This window comes from Gymnogyps californianus, chromosome 14 (assembly GCF_018139145.2).
Source record: "Gymnogyps californianus isolate 813 chromosome 14, ASM1813914v2, whole genome shotgun sequence".
NCBI lineage: Eukaryota > Metazoa > Chordata > Aves > Accipitriformes > Cathartidae > Gymnogyps > Gymnogyps californianus.
The window spans coordinates 19,023,990-19,043,403 of NC_059484.1; the positions used below are offsets into that span (position 1 = coordinate 19,023,990).

Below are 19,414 nucleotides of genomic sequence, written 5' to 3' on the forward strand. Positions count from 1 at the left end.
TACGGAGCTCTCCTGGCTGAGCTTCCAGGGCACCAGCACTGGGCTACGCATGTATGGAACACATGGTAGTTCCATCTGACAACACTTTGAGTAACTGCATTGGTTTTACTTCCAAATTTTTAAAAAAAAAAACCCCACAAGACACGAACTGCTGCTCAAAGTGGATGCGGCTGTGGTGGAAATCCTTGCTTGCATCTTCCCAGTCCCCCGCAGCTGATGCGGGGCTGTGGTGGGGTGCTGCTGGGGAGGTGGTGCTGCTGCTGAGTAGGACGAGTCTGGGAGGGATTGGAAATGTCACCGTTTGGGACAGAGGCAAATGAGTGGAGAAACCACAGCCCCAGGTGGGGCTCCCCTGTGTCATGGTTGGAGAAACACATCAACCCTCTTCAGCACAGAATTTGTTTAAGGTCTTGCAAGTTTTAGTGGGTTTGGTGACCATCTGGGCAGGTGCCCTCAGCTGGGGGAAGAATGCCTGATCCTGTGTTTTGGGTGTCAGCTGTCAGACCCTGGCTGGCCCTGCAAACCTGATCGTAGCCTAAGGGGGTGGCAGTGGCTGTATCTTCATCATCCTCTGAATCGGAGGGGAATAGTGATATCTTCTGTCACATTGCTGGAAGCCTTCAGTGGTCAAAGTAGTGAACGTGGGTGTCTGGGGCTTTCCTGAAGATCTGCTGAGGGTACAAGTGTGAGTCCCTGACTATGAGTGACCCTGTGCTGCTAGGGGTTCTGGAGATGGGATGAAGTCACCCTTTGGCTTCCGCAGTACCATAATATTGTGTTTTGATGTGATTTGCTTTTGGCCGCGGTAGTTAGATTTGGAAACCCCAGGACTCCTGTTCTGCAGGTGCTGTGTGGGAACAGACTGGGAACAGCGTGTCCTGTGGAGCATAGTTTTGGGGTGAATGTTTCACAAAACTGCTACAATGTGGGAATTCATTGCCAATACACTGATGGGTGCAAAACAGGAAAATGGGTGTTTTGCTGCATGTGCTGTGGGAGTCTGCACAGCTCCGTTGGCACTGACCGGGTGTGGATGGGCGCTGTCAGCTGAAGCTTCCGCTGTGTTATTGAATCTGAGCTGAGTTTTGTTGTGAGACGATTGTTTTATGACTGTTCTCTTGTTTTCAACAGACGTGAAATGATGAAATCGAGAAGCTTTTGGTTATCTCTCGTATTGCTTGGGGTTTTCCCGTCGGTCACGAGGGGATGGATGGATGCGGACAGGAGCAGAAGGCTGTATTCGGATGCGGGGAGGTTGCATCAAGAGGTACTGTACACCTGCTGCTGCTGCAGCTACAACTCTTGTATTTCTATTTTTTTGCTGTGTTCAGGCTCTCCATACTGTGAAAACAGAAAACAAGTGAGGGCTTATCCATGTATATTTGTATTAAACGCCTGCTGAGGAGGTCAATGAAGAAACAGTGAAGCAGAAGCTCTTATACTTTTTGAGTATACTGACATCGTTCTGGGAGTGAAATTGTGCATCTGGCCGTTGTGGAGATGCTGTCTCTGCCCCAAAGACTTTACAGCATGCTCTGTCCTGGGGCTGCTGGGACCAATGAAGCTAAATTTAGTAAGCAGATATTGTCCTGGCTCTTCATTTGGGTCACTGGACCTTCAGGTGAAACCTGAAAAAAGTCCTTTTGCTGCTTAAAAAAAGGGAAAACTGAGCCGTAGGTGGTTCTGAGAGAACCAGCAAAGTTACTGCCCAGAGCGTTTGCCTCCCGACTTTCTGATGTCAAACCCCTGCAAAGCGCAAAGTAATCGGAAAGGGACCAAGGGAACATGGTGGCCATAGCGAGGGGTGGTGATCTTCATCCAGCTGGAGAGGACCCCTAATGCCTGGCTCGATGGGGAGGTGGGACTCCTCGTGCATTAATGCACTCTTCAGCGTTCAGTCCCTGGGCGTGTGGGAGTGGAGAAGAAGCTGAACCTGTTTTCAGTGCTGAAGGTGACAGTGTTGGCTTTCCTTGCAGTGATGTGGATCGAGCAGGTCCCCGTTCTGATAGGCGTCCGGTGCAGGCTGTCCCAGCAGGGACGGTGGCTTTCTGGACCAGAGCTCGCAGTGTGGCTTGCTGCACGGATGTGGGTAGGCTCAGATTTTCACGTGTCTGAGTCTGAGGCATGCGAATAAGGCCATAAAAATCTAGAAATGTGACTTTCATGAAAAGAAAAGGATGAATGCTGAAACAATTTTAGTTATTTAATTAGTTCCCAATTATCGTAGGTTTGCTAAATGATTGCTCAGATGCCTGAAAGTGGGAGATGGCGGGGGAGGCAAGGGAAAGGAGACTTTGGCATTTTTTTAACTGCCGTTGCCTAGAACACTTACATACTGGCAGACACATTAGTCAGTGCCAGGTTAATGATAAGCCCTTGATGGATTCATGCTGCAACTGAATCTATTTAAGCCTCAGGATTTTGTTCTAGTTGGAGAATCCCATTTCTCCCAGTCACATCCCATCTACAAATACCCACAGTTGTGTGCATTATTTCAGTAAAGCAGTTTAAGCCAATTAAAAAGATGCTTTTTGCTGCTTAGCAGGACTCGAAAATCATTTCAGTGGAGTTGGAGGTTCTGCAGTTCCAAGTTCTGTCCCAGGTGTACTTTTTCCTTGAGGTATCAATCCTCTGTTCTGTAAAAGTGAAGAAAAACAGTTCCCCTCCACACCTCCGCTGTTATTTTGTTGCTGTGTAGACTCAGGTAGTACACTGGCACTCTGTTGAACACGTTCTTGTATTGTCTCAGATAATTTTTGCTTTTTTATTAAAAATAATAAAATATTTTGCATGCTTTTGCATTTAAAAAACCCCTCATTCCTCACTAATGCATATTAGTTTTGATTTTTTGAAAAAGCTACTCTGAGGAATTAAATTCATTACTCAAATGATTTACTTTAACATAAATTGTAGAACTATTATACTACTTGAAAGACATTAATTCATTTGATCTTCCTCTAAAAACCATGAAGTTATTGTACCGATTACTTGATCTTGCTTGAGGTGAAAGGATCTAAGCTAGAAATGTATGTGTTCAGATTTGCACAGAATTTAACAGGTGTGAATATTAAAATTTTTAATGTACGAAGAATGCAGTTAAAGAGCTTCAAGGGATGTAAGTTATAGTGCAGATTTTTAAAGAAGTAACTGTACAGAAAGCTTGTTCCACAAGAAATAGTCTTTATACGGTGTGGCACCAAACATCAAGGTGAATCTGGAAGCCCTGAACATAGCTTTCGGGTAGGTCAGTGAAATTGAGATAACTTCTGTTTTCTCTCAAAAGGCATTTATTTTGTCTTTCAGAAAATAGTTTAGTCTTTTTAATAATACCTTTTTAATAATAAAAATCACAATGAAATCTTTTTCTAGTGATATTGGGCTTTGTTCGCTTTGGAGCTCCTTATTCGTGACAAGTTGGTTAGTTACCAAATTTGTGGTTTGATTAATATGTAATTCCATTAACATGCGTTTAAAACATTGAATCACAAATAGAAAAGCTCCTAGCAGTTCACTAAAATTGCTTTAAAAAAGTGTAAAGGGTTAATTTACAGGTCAAATAATTTGAAGTGTGCTCTGATCTAAAATTCCTAGGAACTTCATCAAAGCAAATACTTGGGTGTGGGTCACTGACCTTCACTAATACTTGTTCTGATCTGCATAGGAACAAGTTTACTGAATCAAAAACATTGCTTAATTTATGTTCAGATTGCTAAATCGATTTCTTCATGGTCTGTGGTAGAATTATTGCAGCTGTGCTTTGCATTTATAAAGGAAAAATAAGTCTTGAGGCCATAAACTGCAATATACAGCCCTTCTGCATGAGAAATTAACTCTCCAACATAGCGATGGTGTATGTTTTCTTGATGCTCAGCCTTCCACCTCAAATTTATGGGGTGTTCCTGAGAAGAGGTTTGTTTTCGGCAATATTTTCAGTCCTGATTAGAATAGTTAATAAACATGTGCACGCAGTCTGAAATTCCATGGGTGTACAATGAACTAAAATAGAAAACCTAATTAAAAAAAGGCCAACTGCATTTAGTTAGTATTTCAGTTAGTATTTAACTGAAAAGCTGCAGCTTGCCTGGTCCGTATTAATTTTGGAGAATACTGCTGTCACTTTTACCTTGTGAAACTTCTCATAGGCTGGTTCCAGAGGGTGCTGGAAAGCTCTTGAAGCTTTTGGGTGCTGCACATGGACTTCTGCGGAGCTAGGAGGTGCAGCTTCCCAGGGTTGAACCATCACGGGACTAAATCCTACTGAGTTGAATATATGCCAAAATACCTAAATGTATAGAGCTCACCACTCTGGGCTGATACTTTTGGACAAGTTTTGCCTCTGCCTTCAGCAAGGCTGTTTCCACGCTGAAGTTGGACATTTTAGAGGTGTCCACATTTCATGGGCAGCTCTGTGCTGGCTTAGAAGGGCTTTGAGTTGCCCATGGAGGATGAGGTGATGTGATCGGGGGTCACCTCTCCTTTCTTGAAAGGAATTCTCAAAAATGTAGCTCTGCGAGTCATTGCCAGCGGCAGTGGCTGTGAAGGTTGTTTCCAGCATGAGCACAGCAGAAAAGAGACGTAACCAATCTGGGTCTGAAATAAACCTGGAGTTCGGATTTGAAGGAGAACTCCACTCAGTCTCTACAAGGTAATCCACGCTAGTAGCTCAGGCTGATTTTTCAACCTATTGGGATATTTTACAAAAGCATCTTATTAACTACTGAAGTGTGACAGCTAGCTTTCCTTCTCTTGTTCCCTGCTTTCTGTGTGAGAGGCTGCTTTTCTGTATGTGCTGAAGCCAAGCTGGTTTTGCCATGGTTCTTGGGGCAAGTTTTTCATCTCCTCTTCTCAACCCGTGGTGCAGCAGAGCAGCGCTGCAGGTCTTCATCAGCTCTTCCAGGTCTCCCATCTGCTGCAGGGAGCTCCTCAAACACAAGTCGGCACAGCGCTGCGTCTCAGAAATTAAATTCTGTATTATGTTTTCTGGGGCACTGCTGGCAGGTAGCCTGAACAATATTGTCCTGGCTGGATAGTGTGAAAGTGGAGAATAATCCTGTGTTGTGGTACATGTATACTTGTTCTGTGCTGAATTGTTAAAGGAAATATTTGGATGTCACTGATAGCTCCTGAGCGGTTGCAGTTCAGACTGGCAGGCGTCCTCTGGTCTGCTCTGGGCTACAGAACCAGAACTGCTCTGTGGTTTTGTAGAAATACTTAATTGCTTTCATTTGGCTTTTACGCCATGCTCTGTTTTTGCCACCCATCCTCCTATTTAAGAAGTCCCGTGAGACACCAGAAACACGTGCACAGCACCCCACGCTCCTGCGGGGAGAAGAGCTGTGTCCCTGGGGAGGCTCCTCCAGCACAGAGCTCGCAAGTGATGCTCCATGTGCTCACACAAGTACCGGTGGCTCTTGCAGATCCAAGCACTGGCACGTTTGCCCCTCTCTGTGCTGCAAGATGTTTGTACCTCACTGATGCACCTTAACTGCCTTCCCTGTAAGGAGCAAGACACTGTTGGTGTGCAGTGGTATATCTAATTTGGACTGTGACAGCACAGTTCAAGGGTAAACTAGACCAGCTGTGCCAATATTATTTCAGGTCCTTGATAATTTTTACCCATGACGTTTGTTACCTTATCTGGCTTATGGCTTAAATGATATCACCAACCTCAATGTATGATGTGTAGTTATACTAACACCTATTTTTATGCTAATGAATGTAGCAAACATGCTCATTTCTTTAAGGTACCATAACTTTCTTATTGGCATTTGGAAGGTATTGGCTGTATAGGATATCCATCATTTGACTTGTTCATTAGTTATTACTTGCATGACACCTGAACTGCTTAAAATCTCCAAGTAATAAATGTCACCTTAAACTTCACCACGACTGCAAACAGCTGGGTCATACCAGCCCTTCAGTGCCATCCTGCACAGGATAAAGCATCCCTCTGGCATCCACTCACAGCCTCAACTGTGCTTGTCCAGGAGTATCAATTACTGCTGAAATTCCTAATTATCTTCAGATTCTTAAATGTTGTTTCACTTACTGCTGCAGCTGAAGACCACAGTTGGTTATTCCAAGCAGCAGGGGAGTCATGGGGATGATTTTGTGCTCCTTCCCTCAGCAAAGTCGTATTTCCTAATCTGACAGACTGCGAAAGGAGTGCTTTGGGAAGTAAGGTACAAAATTGCAAAGGCTTTTGATAAAAGCTTTTGCGTATAATTGAAATAGAGGCGTAATTTCAGAGCGTGAGCTTGGAATAAGACAGGCACAGTGTATCAATTTTGTATGCAGTTGAGGATCTACTATCCTGGTATTTATTTTAAGAATTATTATTGGTAATGTATTCTCTGCCATGCATGCGCTCTTCCTGCTTGTAAGTCAGTTTGGAGAAAGGAAGGAAAGAATCAGATTTGAATTAAAATCTATACTGGGCTACAGCCTGCTCCTGTTTTAAGCATTAATGAAGGTAAAGGGAGACAAGACTTAAATTTATTTTTGTATCACTTTGGTATATACTGATAATTCACTCCTTGTTACCTGCATTTATGTGTTATCTCTAACAAGCTGTAATTGCTGTTTGTAGACAATTCTAAATCTTAACTAGTATATTATCCCTGTGGAGATGAGAAGCTTTTGCTCTGAGCGCTGGTTATCGGAGTATCTGCAGTTCAAGGTGCTGTGGAATATTTTCGTAGTATTTGGATACACATGTTGGGGTCCTTCCTCTGCATCCCCAAACCCCACCTACCCCCTCCTGTGTACCCAGAGGGTTTAATAAATGCTGTATCTTAGGGGATGGTACCCAGAGGGTTTAATAAATGCCATATCTTATGGGATGGTACCCAGAGGGTTTAATAAATGCTATTTATGGGATGCTGTTATGCTTGAAGTACTAGAAAATTTGAATGTTGGTTACTTGGAACAAGGCAGGTACTGTATACTTGAATAACAGCATAAAATTTGAAGAATTTTAGTTTACATAGATGATTATGGTTCAATAGTGAGAGTGTCAGGAATTGTCAGGATGCATCTGTAGCACAACTTAAAGATGAAACCTCTTGTATGCAGTCCCTTACAGAACCAAAATCCCCTTTCCTTTATTTTTTTTTAAACTTCTGGTAAGATGCAGTGTATGATACCTCTCGGTGAGCCTGTATTGCCCAGCCTGCTGGGGGCTATCACCTTCCAGCTCCCAGCAGCCAGGGCCACCAGCTGCTGCAGGGGTGCCCTCGATACTGAGGACCTTGAATTTTGGTGCTGTAACTGGAGGTAGCTAGTGCTTGGATGCCGTCCCCTGGGGAGCGGAGGGACCATGGGCTCGGGGTGCCCGGCTCTGTGCTGAGCTGTGGCACAAACTGACCACAGGAATCAAATTTCTGTAAGTTTTTCTCATGTCGCAGTTGAGCAACTGTGAAAAATCATACCTGGGGCAGGGAAATGCTGGTATATTCCTGAAGCAGAGAATAAGACCAGAGTAAAACATCTTGCAAATAAAAAAGAAATCTAAGGCAATTTTAACTTGGCTATGATGTGGCAGAGGGTTACACTTTCTGATATTCTGTTCAGAAGCTACTTAACCTTAAAAGACTAAATATTGACTATTTTTTTTCCAAATGTAGCATATTTTCCCTTCCAAAAAAAAAGGCTGTAGCAGTAGTTTTTAAAGGAAGACAGCTCTACTTAAAGTACTTTCTACCATCAAGCAGGGGAATTCTCAGTTTTTTAGATTAGGGAGGGTACATCTGCAAATTTGGGGGTTCTAAAACAGGCATCCCATGAGCTTCCCTATGACAATGTGGAAGTTTATGGAGCTATACCTGGGTTTCTCATCTGAAGTCCAGAAACAGTAGTGAGTAAAATCAGAGATGCAGCAATTATCTCAATTAGCTACCGTATGGGTGAGCAGATGATACTGTGTGACGTGAGACATCAGAGCTTCTCTCAATGTTTATACCAGATCGGACAAATCTAAATTGCCAGCATCTGTACTGATAGCAAGCTTTCTCTAAACAGTAGTGCATGATTTATTTTTTTTCCCTCATGCCTGCTCAAAAAAATAAAGTGGATGTTCTCTGCCTCATTAACATCTTTTCTGAAAATATTCTGTATTCACAGTTGTAAACAGAAAATCCTGATTGTCAAACTAAGCTGCGTATTAGTCATAACCACTGCAAATGCTACAATCTGTATGCAGAGTGCCTCACCTTTCCTTGTACTGGATGTCAGCGTAATTTTCTTGACCCCTCGCTTGAGATAAGGAAGAGCACGCTCTGAAGGGGAAAAAAAATTCCCTGGGATGATAATCTATTAATAGCAATGGCCACTTCTTTATTAATTTGCGAAATGAGTCGGGGCTGTATATTTAGAAATTGTACAGCAGTTAGGCTGATCCTGAGAGCAGGTCCCTGGAGACTTGGTGTGTGCAGAGGTAACATCTAATTTAGTGATAGACCCAGCATGAGCCCAGCTGCATGTGCTGAATTTGATTTATCCCCTTGCACAAGCACTGCAGTCTCTTCCACAAAGTATCTGGTAAGAGGGTTGCTGCAGTCCAGCAATACAGGCAACTTGTGGATCTGAAATGTGTCGCCTGTTCTTCTGCATCTCTTCCATCTGCTGCATTAATTGGTTTTTTTTTTTTTGGCAAAGTCCCCTATGTTAACCTTTGCTTATGGCCATAAAAAAGGGACTCCTTTTGACTAAATCTACATCAGTATTAAAGGGCAGGAGACTGAAAACACTGCAAGGTTATCCCTATGAATTGCTGTACTTGAGGGCAGTTGGTACCTGTTCGGTACCGAATGTGGTGGCATGTGTTCAGCATCGTGCTTGTGGGATCAGAGGCTGCTAACAAAAAGAGGATGGCAAATGCACAGCCGTATACAAATCTCAGTGAATACTGGTCTGCAAATGGAGGAAGTTGGGAAAGAAAGAGAACTACAAAGAGACACTGGACTGTGAAGACTTGCACCTTAAAATACTACATTGAGCTATTGCTCAGTGATTCCTGCTTGTGATGTGCCTCTATGCATGTCTGGATTATAAGCAGCCATCCTCTGGTTTTAGTCAGAGGAAAACTAGGAAGAAATAGCAGACAGGAACTTGCCTTTCCTGATTTCAAGCCTAATTGTGACTGTTTAATTACTAACCTTGCAAAGTGTGCTCACTTTTCTCTTCAGATTAGAATGCAGGCAATTGCATGTGGCCACATGTGGATGTGCAGGGACAAAAGGAAGAGCAACTGTTACAGAAAAATCAGGAAACAGTCCTTTTTCCCTCCCTGTTGGTAACTTGTCTGTGCATTGCATGTCACTTACAAACCAGCTATAAAGTACCGTGTAGCTACTGTAATTTGTAACAGTGCTAGACTCTGCATGCGTTTCAGAGCAGTATTTCAGGGCAGGGAGCCTTGTCCCGTGCTCCATCTCTTGTTGTGCCTGGTCCACAGCCCCACGGGGCAGCGCTGGGGCTGTCCTGCGAGTGCCTTGTGGGCAGGAGCGTGCGGTGCAAGTACATCCAGCCCTGAACTGGGGAACCATGTGTGTGACAAAGCACGTGTGGTTGTGATTGTTGTCAAACCATGGGCTATTTTAGTAGTGGGTTGGCATATTTTTATTTAAGACTGCTAAGGGTGTGTATTATACATACACCTTAATATCTAGTCCACAGTTGTAGGATCCAGGTTAACAGATTGCTTTTAATCATGCACAGCAGCTTCTAGTGATGTGACTTTATACATGCATCAAGCAGTTATAAATTCTAGATAGCTAATGACACTTTTTTAACCTGCTGTAGATGGTTAATATTACCTGCCTAAAGGCTGGACTGTGTCCTTTTTCTAGAGTTGAGGAGAACCTCAAGAGCAGCTCGTTTGTGTGACCGCGTCTTGTCCCCAGTCCCACGGCTGTTTTAAAGCTGTGGGGAGGCTCTGCTTCATACTGTGCTTCCTGCAGACAGTCCTGGATTAGCTTTGTTTCTGAATGACCTCCCCTTGCTCATGCTGCAATAATCATTTACTGTAGTTAGAGCATCCACATGACTGTTCTGCTCTGCCTGCTCATTCCTTGGCTGGAGAGAATATGTGGATGTTATTAATAGGGATTGCCCGTGAGGTGTGGGAATTAGGTTTCTACGTGACAGTCCCCATGGTTTGGTACAGCAATTTCTTGGGCTTCATAGGTCACTATTTTCGAATCAGAAATTAGCCCTTCAGTGTGTTGGTCTTGCCTGTAGTTTTAAAGCTAGGAGGAACATGCACATGGTCCTTCCTTGTGCCCCCCAATTACTTGAATGCAGCTCTAAAAAGCAAAAATGATCAACTGCTGGTTAGCATTGGTGTAATAAAGGTAAGCTGAGGTGATCTTAACAGAGAAATTGGTATTCTTAATGTAGTGGTGGTTCTTCTGCACTTCCTGGGCTTCACTTGTTAAAGGCATTCAAAAGCAGCACCCCGAAGGCCGTACACCAAGATGCCGAATACGGCTGTCCAGCAAACTTGAGTTTGCTCAACCACAGGAGAGTTGAAGCTGAATCTTCCATTGTCCAAGAGTGCAAAAAAACATGAGTTCAGTGGAGACAGAAGTAAAATACAATATTTGAGAAAGAAAACCTTTGACTGTAAAGTGGTTTTTGTGGAAATTGGAGCCTGAGCTAGGGAGGTGCTGTGTGCTCCCTGCAAACAGTGTGATGCCCCCTTTTCCAGCGGAGTCAGGAGATGAGGGGCCTCCTGCTTCAGCAGCAGAAGAGCAGAAGCTCATGTAGCCTGCTCTCCCTGCAACAGGGATTTACAGGAAGAAGAGAGCATTGCCTTGTGTAGTGCACAATATGTTCTTTGTGGGTATATAGGACAAATGTAGGTATGGTTTTATACAGAGGTGTTTAAAGGTTTTATTTACACAGATACCAAATAACCTGAGAGTGGTTTTGCTGCTTGGATCCATCACTAATGACTATCAGTAAATCTGTTTGCAGCACATTGGTGTGCTGGTTTTGGCTGGGATAGAGTTAATTTTCTTCACAGTAGCTAGTATGGGGCTGTGTTTTGGATTTGTGCTGAAATCAGTGTTGATAATACAGGGATGTTTTAGTTATGGCTGAGCAGTGCTTACACAGAGTCAAAGCCTTTTCTGCTTCTCACCCCACCAGTGAGGAGGCTGGGGGTGCACAAGGAGCTGGGAGGGGACACAGCCGGGACAGCTGACCCCAACTGCCCAAAGGGATATTCCAGACCATAGGACATCATGCTCAGCACATAAAGCTGGGGGAAGAAGGAGGAAGGGGGGGATGTTTGGAGTGATGGCGTTTGTCTTCCCAAGTAATGGTTACGCGTGATGGAGCCCTGCTTTCCTGGAGATGGCTGAATGCCTGCCTGCCCATGGGAAGTGGTGAATGAATTCCTTGTTTTGCTTTGCTTGCACGTGCAGCTTTTGCTTTACCTAGTAAACGGTCTTTATCTCAACCCATGAGTTTTCTCGCCTTTACTCTTCCGACTCTCTCCCCCATCCCACCGGGAGGGAGTGAGCGAGAGGCTGGGGGGTGCTAAGTTGCCAACTGGGGTTAAACCATGACAGTTAGCTGCCAGGCACTGTACTATATTATGTATTCCCTCTGTGTAGTTGTATTTTAACTCTGCACAATGAAGTTCCTTCCCCACCCCACGTTTGTTCTGAATGAAATCTGATTCTTCATTCCAGAAGTGCTCTGCTCATCCATGGGCCCATGATTCAGCATTAATCAGGAGCCTGTGACACAAACCGGCTATTATGCCTTGGCAGGACATCTAGATGCTGTCTTCTGAAAGACTGGCATTCCCTTTTTGTACGAGCAGAAAAGGGCTTTGTGCAAAATGGTTGTAAAATTGCGTAAGGTTCACACAGGTGTTTGATGTGCAACACACGGCAGCTATGGGGGAGTGAAGCTGTGTGACAGCGGGGAGTGAACTGTATTTCTGATTTTTATTTTTATTTTTGTCCCTCCTAATCCAGGCAGGATTAGTAATCGTATTTGGTGACACTATATCTGCGCTCATGCACTGACACTGGGTTGGTCGGTCTTTTGGAGATGCAGTTTTTCAGTATAGCTACATGTCTGGTGAAAAGCAATACTGGAGCAAACGTACTACATTGATTTCCACATAACAATGATTAGGCACTTCAGATACAGAACAGAAGGACCTTTTATTCTGCATTCAATTAACTAACATTAAAAAGGAGGAAAATAGGTGCTAAAAGCGAACCTTGACAAATAAAACTGTTGTATTGCATTAATGAAATGCTATTTAAAATGGTATTCATGAAGAAGCTTTATAGAAGGAATGAGAAATCTGAAACAAATTTTTCCCTTCAAAGCATATGATTTATGCTCTGATAAAATTAGATTTTTTAGTTAAAGGAATTTGCAGTCATTAAATGGTGCCCATGAAATAAGTCTCATTTATAACCATATGCTTTATGGCTTCTGCAGAAAAGTGTTCCTCGGGCAATGCATCCGAGAACTTTAGTGTCATTTTTATCAAAATAGTTTGGTTCTCTACTAGTAACACTATTAAAACCTCTGTGTGATTTTTTTTTTTTTTTTACTTGAGAGCAGTATCTTATACTTCAAAGAAAGGGCGACGAATACTTTTTGTGAAGAGATTGCCCAAGTCATAGCGTGCGGCTCAGTGCTGTGCCTGTGGCCAGACTTGCTGGTAATGTCTCTTAGTGGTATATTAGATCACTAATAGAAAGGTCTTATGTTCAACATGCCCTCAAGGAGAAAAATTAGCATCGTTTCTTCTTCTCTGTGCTACAGAAGAGAGAAATGATTTGGCTGAGGCAAACTAAGAAAAATGAGTCCTTGCCCTAGTTTCACTTCACTAGAGGGATAGAAACCACAGTTGTGTCTCTTACCTGGAGCTGATGCCTTTTTGTGGCTGCTCCTTAAGCCCTGCCATGGTTGCCAGGTATTTTTCCCATTTCCCTGTGTACTCTCCTGAAATGTTGAGTGTTCTCGATGCCATTGGTCTTTTCTCCATGGAAGGGGACATTTTGGGGGACATACCAAGTGCTGGTATTCTCCCAGGTAATGGGAAGTGATGACTTGCAGCCTGACCTCACGTTCTCCCATTGCATTTCTAACAAGCTTTTCCTCTGAATCCTGCATCTGTTTTTTGGGGTAGTTTACATTGATTAGAGCTTATAATTATAAGGGGAACAGAGTAAAAGAAGAAACTTTGAAGACCATCCTTTGTTTTTCACGATGTCTATGCAGTTCCTTTCATGGAAATACCAAAAGGGTATTTAATACAAGTGAGCTGACACTTGAATTTTTTATAGAGTGTGATTGTCTTTTTTTCTTTTGATCAATGTAATAGTTGTAATTAGTTTTAGTGTTTCTAAGCTTTTGAACTGCAGAGAATTTGAACAGCTTGTAAAAGTGAGGGACTCCAGGGGAACTTTAAAAGTACTCTTCCCTTTTGCATATATTACATGTACACGGGCTTAATGATAGCAGGCTGTATCTGAATTTTTTATCCTATGCCCCACCTCTCAAACTAATATTTTGAAAAGCTCTGAGAGGTCCCTGGAGTATAACTGTCTACACAGCTCAGAGCTTTGCTGCCTAAAGAGGATAAATGCTTTGAAGTCTGTACTAATCCTGAATGCCATTTTACATATTGCTCAAGATCACTGAGGTAGCATCCTACAGGGAATAATGACTTAGTATTTTTATAAGCAAATACCCACTTTTTGTTTGTCCCCCTCAGTTGACTTGGAGGGTGCCAAGGAGACCATTTGTGCTGTTCTGATCCTTCTTGGTTTTGGCGAAACCTTTGTTTTCGAGAAAGACAGCTTGCCAGTCACTTGTAGGAAAGAGAAGCAGCATCTGTTGCCTACACAACTGGTGACAACGGACAAAGTATAAACTGTCACCACGTTTGAGCGGAGCTGGGCCAGGAAATGGTTGATGCGATTTCATTCCCTGGGCTGGAGGAACACCGCGGCTGGGGCAAGCCCTGTCCCGTGCTGGGCCCTGTCCCGTGCTGGGCCCTGTCCCGTGCTGGGCCCTGTCCCGTGCTGGGCCCTGTCCCGTGCTGGGCCCTGTCCCGTGCTGGGCCCTGTCCCGTGCTGGGCCCTGTCCCGTGCTGGGCCCTCGCGGGGGTCTTGGGAGAGGGACGGGAGGCAGAAAGGAGCATTTCTGTAGGCAGTAAACGAATAGCTACAACACTGTAGCGTGCGGTGTGTGTAATGTTACATCCTTGAATAAAACCCCTCATTCTGAATTACGTGATGCTGTCTGATGTATTCAGGTGAGGGAGGCAAGGCCTTCAGGAGTTAGCTGAGCAGGTACTGTTGTTACTTCCATAAGCTGTTTTTTTTTTCTTTTATTTATTTCTATCTTCTTTCACTTTGAAAAGCTCTGTATTTTTTATCATGTGCTGCAGTGGCGGCTTTCCATATTTTCAATTACCCTGTGGCAGGGCGCTCATACGGCAGAAGGGGACTGTGGATATATTTCATTAGATGCGTAGCACTGTGCTTTACTTCCCTTTGTCTAAACACAGTCTGCAGGGAGGTACTTTAGTTTTTTAAAAAAGTGAAAAACTACAAATAAAACTATAATAAGCATCAGGTGGGCCAGAAAGCTCAGATGTGCGGGGAGGCCATGTGTTGTTTTCCTATCAAAAGGAGGAGAGAAACAAACCTTTTTGTTATTTCATTCTCTGATAAACAAACATCTGAGAACAGTGAGCACTAAGGGAATGAAGTGAGGTTAAACAAGGCACATCCATAAGATTAAAAACCTGCCGTATGAGCTTTTGGCAGGGGTCTGGAGAGCTTGCTCCTCTTCCCTGTGTCTGTGCTGTGGGGGGTACCATGGTGGAGACGGTGCTGGGGCCTGATGGCACTTTGGGGTCTAACAGGTTTAAGTTTGCACTCAGTGGGGTTAATCCTGCATCATCCATCAGCGGGCACTGTCCAGGTCAACGTGACTCCAGGCAAGATGGTCTTTTAGAGTCCTCTGTGATTCCCCTATTTTTAATACTGGTTGCAAGAAGTAACTCGAATGATGGAAATTATAAGTATTTGTAATTAACCCATAAATAATGTTACTGCTTGGAATTAAATATTTATTCCTCTGGAGTCTCACCATTAGTATAAGTAGATAGTGTTGTCTGGGAACCCAATACCCTTTGAGACTTTATGCAATGCCTTCTTAAAAGAAGTTTCTTTATTAGAGATGGTAGTGATGCTTTGCAAGAAATAGGGCAAATGATGTAGGTGTGCAAAGACTGAAATGAGCCCTCAGCTCTAAGCATGAGTAGTCTGGTTGCTTTGAAATTATGCACGTATTTGAACAAGTCTCTGCTAAAAATATCTGTAATGGCTCCTCCCTCCTCAACCCTAAATCCTTGGTATAGTGATAATAACCCTCCTAGCTGCTCCCTTTTAATATCAATAGAGAAAAAAAATCCATTTTAAAGAAAGATATTGTGCTCAACCATGTAACTTATCACAGAATGATGAATCATTTTAGGTGATATATTGATCAATTATCTGTGGACAAACTGAAATATATGCTTGTAATTACTCCTCAGTTATTGTGTAGAGCTTCATAGATGCTTCTCTGGGACAATGACTAGTGTTTTTAGGGTTTTCTGTTCATGCTGCCTTTGAACAATTCTTGTATTTAAAAAAAAAAAACCACAAAAAAATTCTCTTTTTCCTTATAGGACTCCAGAAGGTTTGAAGTTACAAGAAGAAAAGGTAGGAAAAAAATACAGTTTTCTTTCAATGTGTGTGTTGGTGTTGAGTATTCTTGCAGTAACTTTTTAAAACAAACATGAGTTTACACACTTGAAAGAGCATACTGCTGTGGGATTTCAAAGAGACTGCCTCCTGACGCTCACCTGACAGTTCTTAGTGTCGCAAATTGTAGATTCCCCCCCCGCCCCCAATGAAAAGTTGCTCTTTCAGCACAGAACTGCATGACGGTATTGGGGATGCAAGTCAAGGTTTGTTGGGTGCTGGCAGAGGATCTAAACTCTGGCCCTGGAGCATTTCAGGGAGAAAAAGGTCCAGACAAGGCTTTCCATCCATCAGCACACTGCAAATCCACCCAAAGGTGCAGCAGTGTTAAATGCGAGTCGTGCCGGTGCCCTGAGCTCAGATCCTGCTCCTGTAAACTCTTTTGCGTTAATAACTAATTGGCTGCTGCCGTGAGTGGCTCTTTGATGGTTCCCGGCAGCTGGGTGGGAATTGGCCATCAAAGAGCTCGTTCTGGTTATCATTAATTTTGAGTTTTGTTTAGCAGATGTTTTCTGGATCAGGCAGTTGCTTGCCTCATCTGTCTCAGTAGAACGTGAAGCGAGTGGCATTCTCCTGTTCAACAGATTAATGCATTCCCCTGTTCTGTTCCAGCAGCTTCTTTAATCGCTTCAGGCATCCCATATATTGGGAAGAGGTTGTAACTACCACTGTTTTACTACATAAACGAAAAAGGTCGGGTCCAAGGGTAACTTGTCATCTGGGCAAATAATATTTTGGATTTTTTTGTGTTTTTTTTTTTTTTGCTGTGAGGCTGAGACAACAGAGAGGCTTGAATAAATTCAGTATAGGGCTGTTGCTAAAGGTGAAATCTGTTTAGCTCAGGTTTCCAGCATATGTGTGTGTTTGGTCAAACTTCTGCCACTCTTCATGAAGAAATCCAGTTTTATTGGACTTCCCTTGATCTCAGACTGAGGAGGGCTCTTGCATGGTTCAAGGCTGCTTTGAGATGCAGAAGAGCATCTTGGCATCCTGGATGTGGAGACATTTCAGTCATGCTCTAGCTACAGTTTGTGGTGCAATTCATTATAGATAGGGAGACTGAATCCAGTCTTGTGAAAATGAAGAAAATCTTGTGGAAGTACCCCTAGTCCTGTTTCCGATATGATTTGAGTCTCCAAAGTTTACTTCCCAGTGAAAGTAATCAACACCTACAAGAACTTAAATATAGCAATTTTTGAAAGCAGGACTGAGTTTATAGATCATGTGGGTGCTTGGAAAATGTTACTTCAGAGCAATAACTGGATTTTGAGATCAATGCCTCTAGACACCAAATTTCCAGGCTCAGTTAGGCTGATTTCTCGTTGCCTTCACAGGATGGGTAAGACTTGACTTCCATTTGGAGAGGTGAAACCATACCTTTTTTGAGAAATTAATTCAATATAATGAACTTCTCTGTCAGAAGGCTTCTTGGATCCATGGATGGAGTGGAGAGAAGGGGATGGTAGTTGAGGAGTTAAGGTCTATAGATAAATTGGGCTTATGCCCAGCAATGCAATCTGTGAATAATCAAGTATGTCTGAAGAACTGTAAACTCCTCAGAAGTCAAGAAAATGCTAACAAACATGTAAATACATCTTGGTCACAAAAGCCTGTGGATTTGTGGAGCTACCTGGGGATTTTCAGCAATGATTAAGTATCTTCCTCTCTGGAGTTAGTCCTCAATAGTGCCTAGAAAATAATTCAACAAAAGCCTCCTTCAGAAACCTCTTTGGTATTAAAAAGCGTGCAGAGCAGATACCACTCAGTGCTAGAAAAAGAAAATAACAGGAGGGTCGAAATGTTTGTTATGCACACTAAAGGATTTATTATAAATTTTGTGATATGGTATGATCTGATTTTAAGATTCAGGCCTTTTTTCCTTAAAATGGTAATTTTTGTGGATAATGGTTTTTACCTGAGGAAATTAGATGATTGGAAAATGTTTGAGGGTGGGGGGATTATGTTTGTTCCCTTCCCTTGGTGGAAGATTTGGCTTTCTGTTGAAAAGCTGAAAAACTTTGAGACTTAAAAATATCTAGTAGAAACCACCACAAAGGTGAGAGCTGCAGCAAACTTGCTCTGTGCCTGCTTTTATTATCCCATGCTCATGGATGAACTAGGATAATTTAAAAAGAGCTTTAGCTGAAAGGAGGAGCAATCCTGGCTTACACTTTTTGGAATTTTTCTTTTTCTTTTTTTTTTTGACAAAAGGTTTGAGTCCTTTAGATTGAAAGCAGACACTTTTCTTTCAAAGGAAACAAAGCCTTGATTGTTGGCAAATGGTCCACGGGTAAATACTAACTCGTCACACTTATTTCCTTCAACAAATAGTCCATTTAATAGACAGTTGATGGTCAGTTGTGCTGGGTTGTGTTTATATTAGATGAAAGAAAGAGATGTGAAAAGACTTTCTCCCTTTTTTAGCTGTGGATGAGTGTAGTTAAACTGGGAGGCTTTTGGGTTCCAAAGTGTCAGGACTGCATATGCTGGAGAAATTTTGAAGCTGCTCCAAAGCCCATTACAGTCGATGAATGGCTTTCCTTTGACTTCTGTGGATGCTAGATCAACTATAATTACATGATCTTTTAATTGCTGTGGTACGGAGGGGAGATGCTTCCCTGGCTGCAGCTGGCAGCCATCTTCCACTGTGATGTATGAAGACTGATTTCCTTCTAAATTTAAATGGAAATGGCTGCAGATCCGTTTTGTTCCTGGGATGCCTAACTGGTGTTCAAATACTACCCTTTTTGACTAAAAAAGATCTTTTAACCCCCAAAACCTCATTCTGGTAGTTGATTAGAAGCTGCAAGAATATTTTCCTAAATTCAGTTTAAGCTCATTAAGTTGAAATTTTGCTCTCAGTGGGTCATGCATGTGACCCACTGCAGTTTCCATCCACATTATGCTCATGTAATGGAAAACAGAAGATGGTGTGAGGTGCCAGATTTTGTGTTGCTAGCTTTTAAAAAAAAAAAAAAAAAACAAAAAACCAAAAAAAAACAAAAATACAAACTCAAGAAGACCCAGCATGTGGTAAACAAGCACAGGATTTGAATACCATCTCTTTATATTGCTCTTTTAAACTAAAATCGAGGGACAGGTTAGAGCAGGCAGACCTTTTTTCAGTTATCCAGTCTCCTCTCTATTCCCGTTTCTATCTAATACTTTTCCATTATTTATTCCATATGTTTATATATGGTTTCAGGTGTTAGCATTGTTGCTGGTTCCTATGCACAACCTGCCCTTAGTGCACAGGAAAGGGAAACTGAGCAAAAAAGTTAATAACCTGCACACTTACATCAGCTGCCTGGGACAGTGAAATAGTGCAGGAGAGCAGATGGGGATGAGCAAAACAGGAGTAGGGAGCCAGGAAAAGCAGCAGTTTGCAGATCAGGTGGACACAACAGGCATTTAGTGAAAAGGATGGAGAATAGCATGCAGCGGAAAATTGGGAGACTAAAGGGTTTATGGTAAATTGGAAGAAGCACTGGACCAAGCTCTGAAAGGAGTGCCTGTAAGCATTTGGCTTGACAGTGGCAGGGCTTAATTTTAAAGATTGGTGAGTTTTCACTGTGTAATGAGCGTAGATGAATGTGTGATGCTTACCTGTCGCTGTA

At 42.7% G+C, this 19,414-nt stretch overlaps 1 protein-coding gene across 3 annotated transcripts in view; it reads left to right on the forward strand.

Annotated features, from left to right (window-relative positions):
* The first annotated feature begins 1,131 nt into the window (after positions 1-1,131).
* Positions 1,132-19,414, forward strand: part of FSTL4 (follistatin like 4) — a 234,963-nt gene continuing 216,680 nt past the window's right edge. For 2 of the 3 annotated variants that reach the window (XM_050905332.1, XM_050905331.1), the window contains exons 1-2: positions 1,135-1,267; positions 15,722-15,755. In XM_050905332.1, coding sequence (XP_050761289.1) covers positions 1,139-1,267; positions 15,722-15,755 — 163 coding nt within the window. In that variant the 5' untranslated portion in view covers positions 1,135-1,138. Of the gene's footprint in view, positions 1,268-15,721; positions 15,756-19,414 lie in introns of all 3 variants that reach the window. The other variant, XM_050905333.1, reaches the window with a different exon arrangement.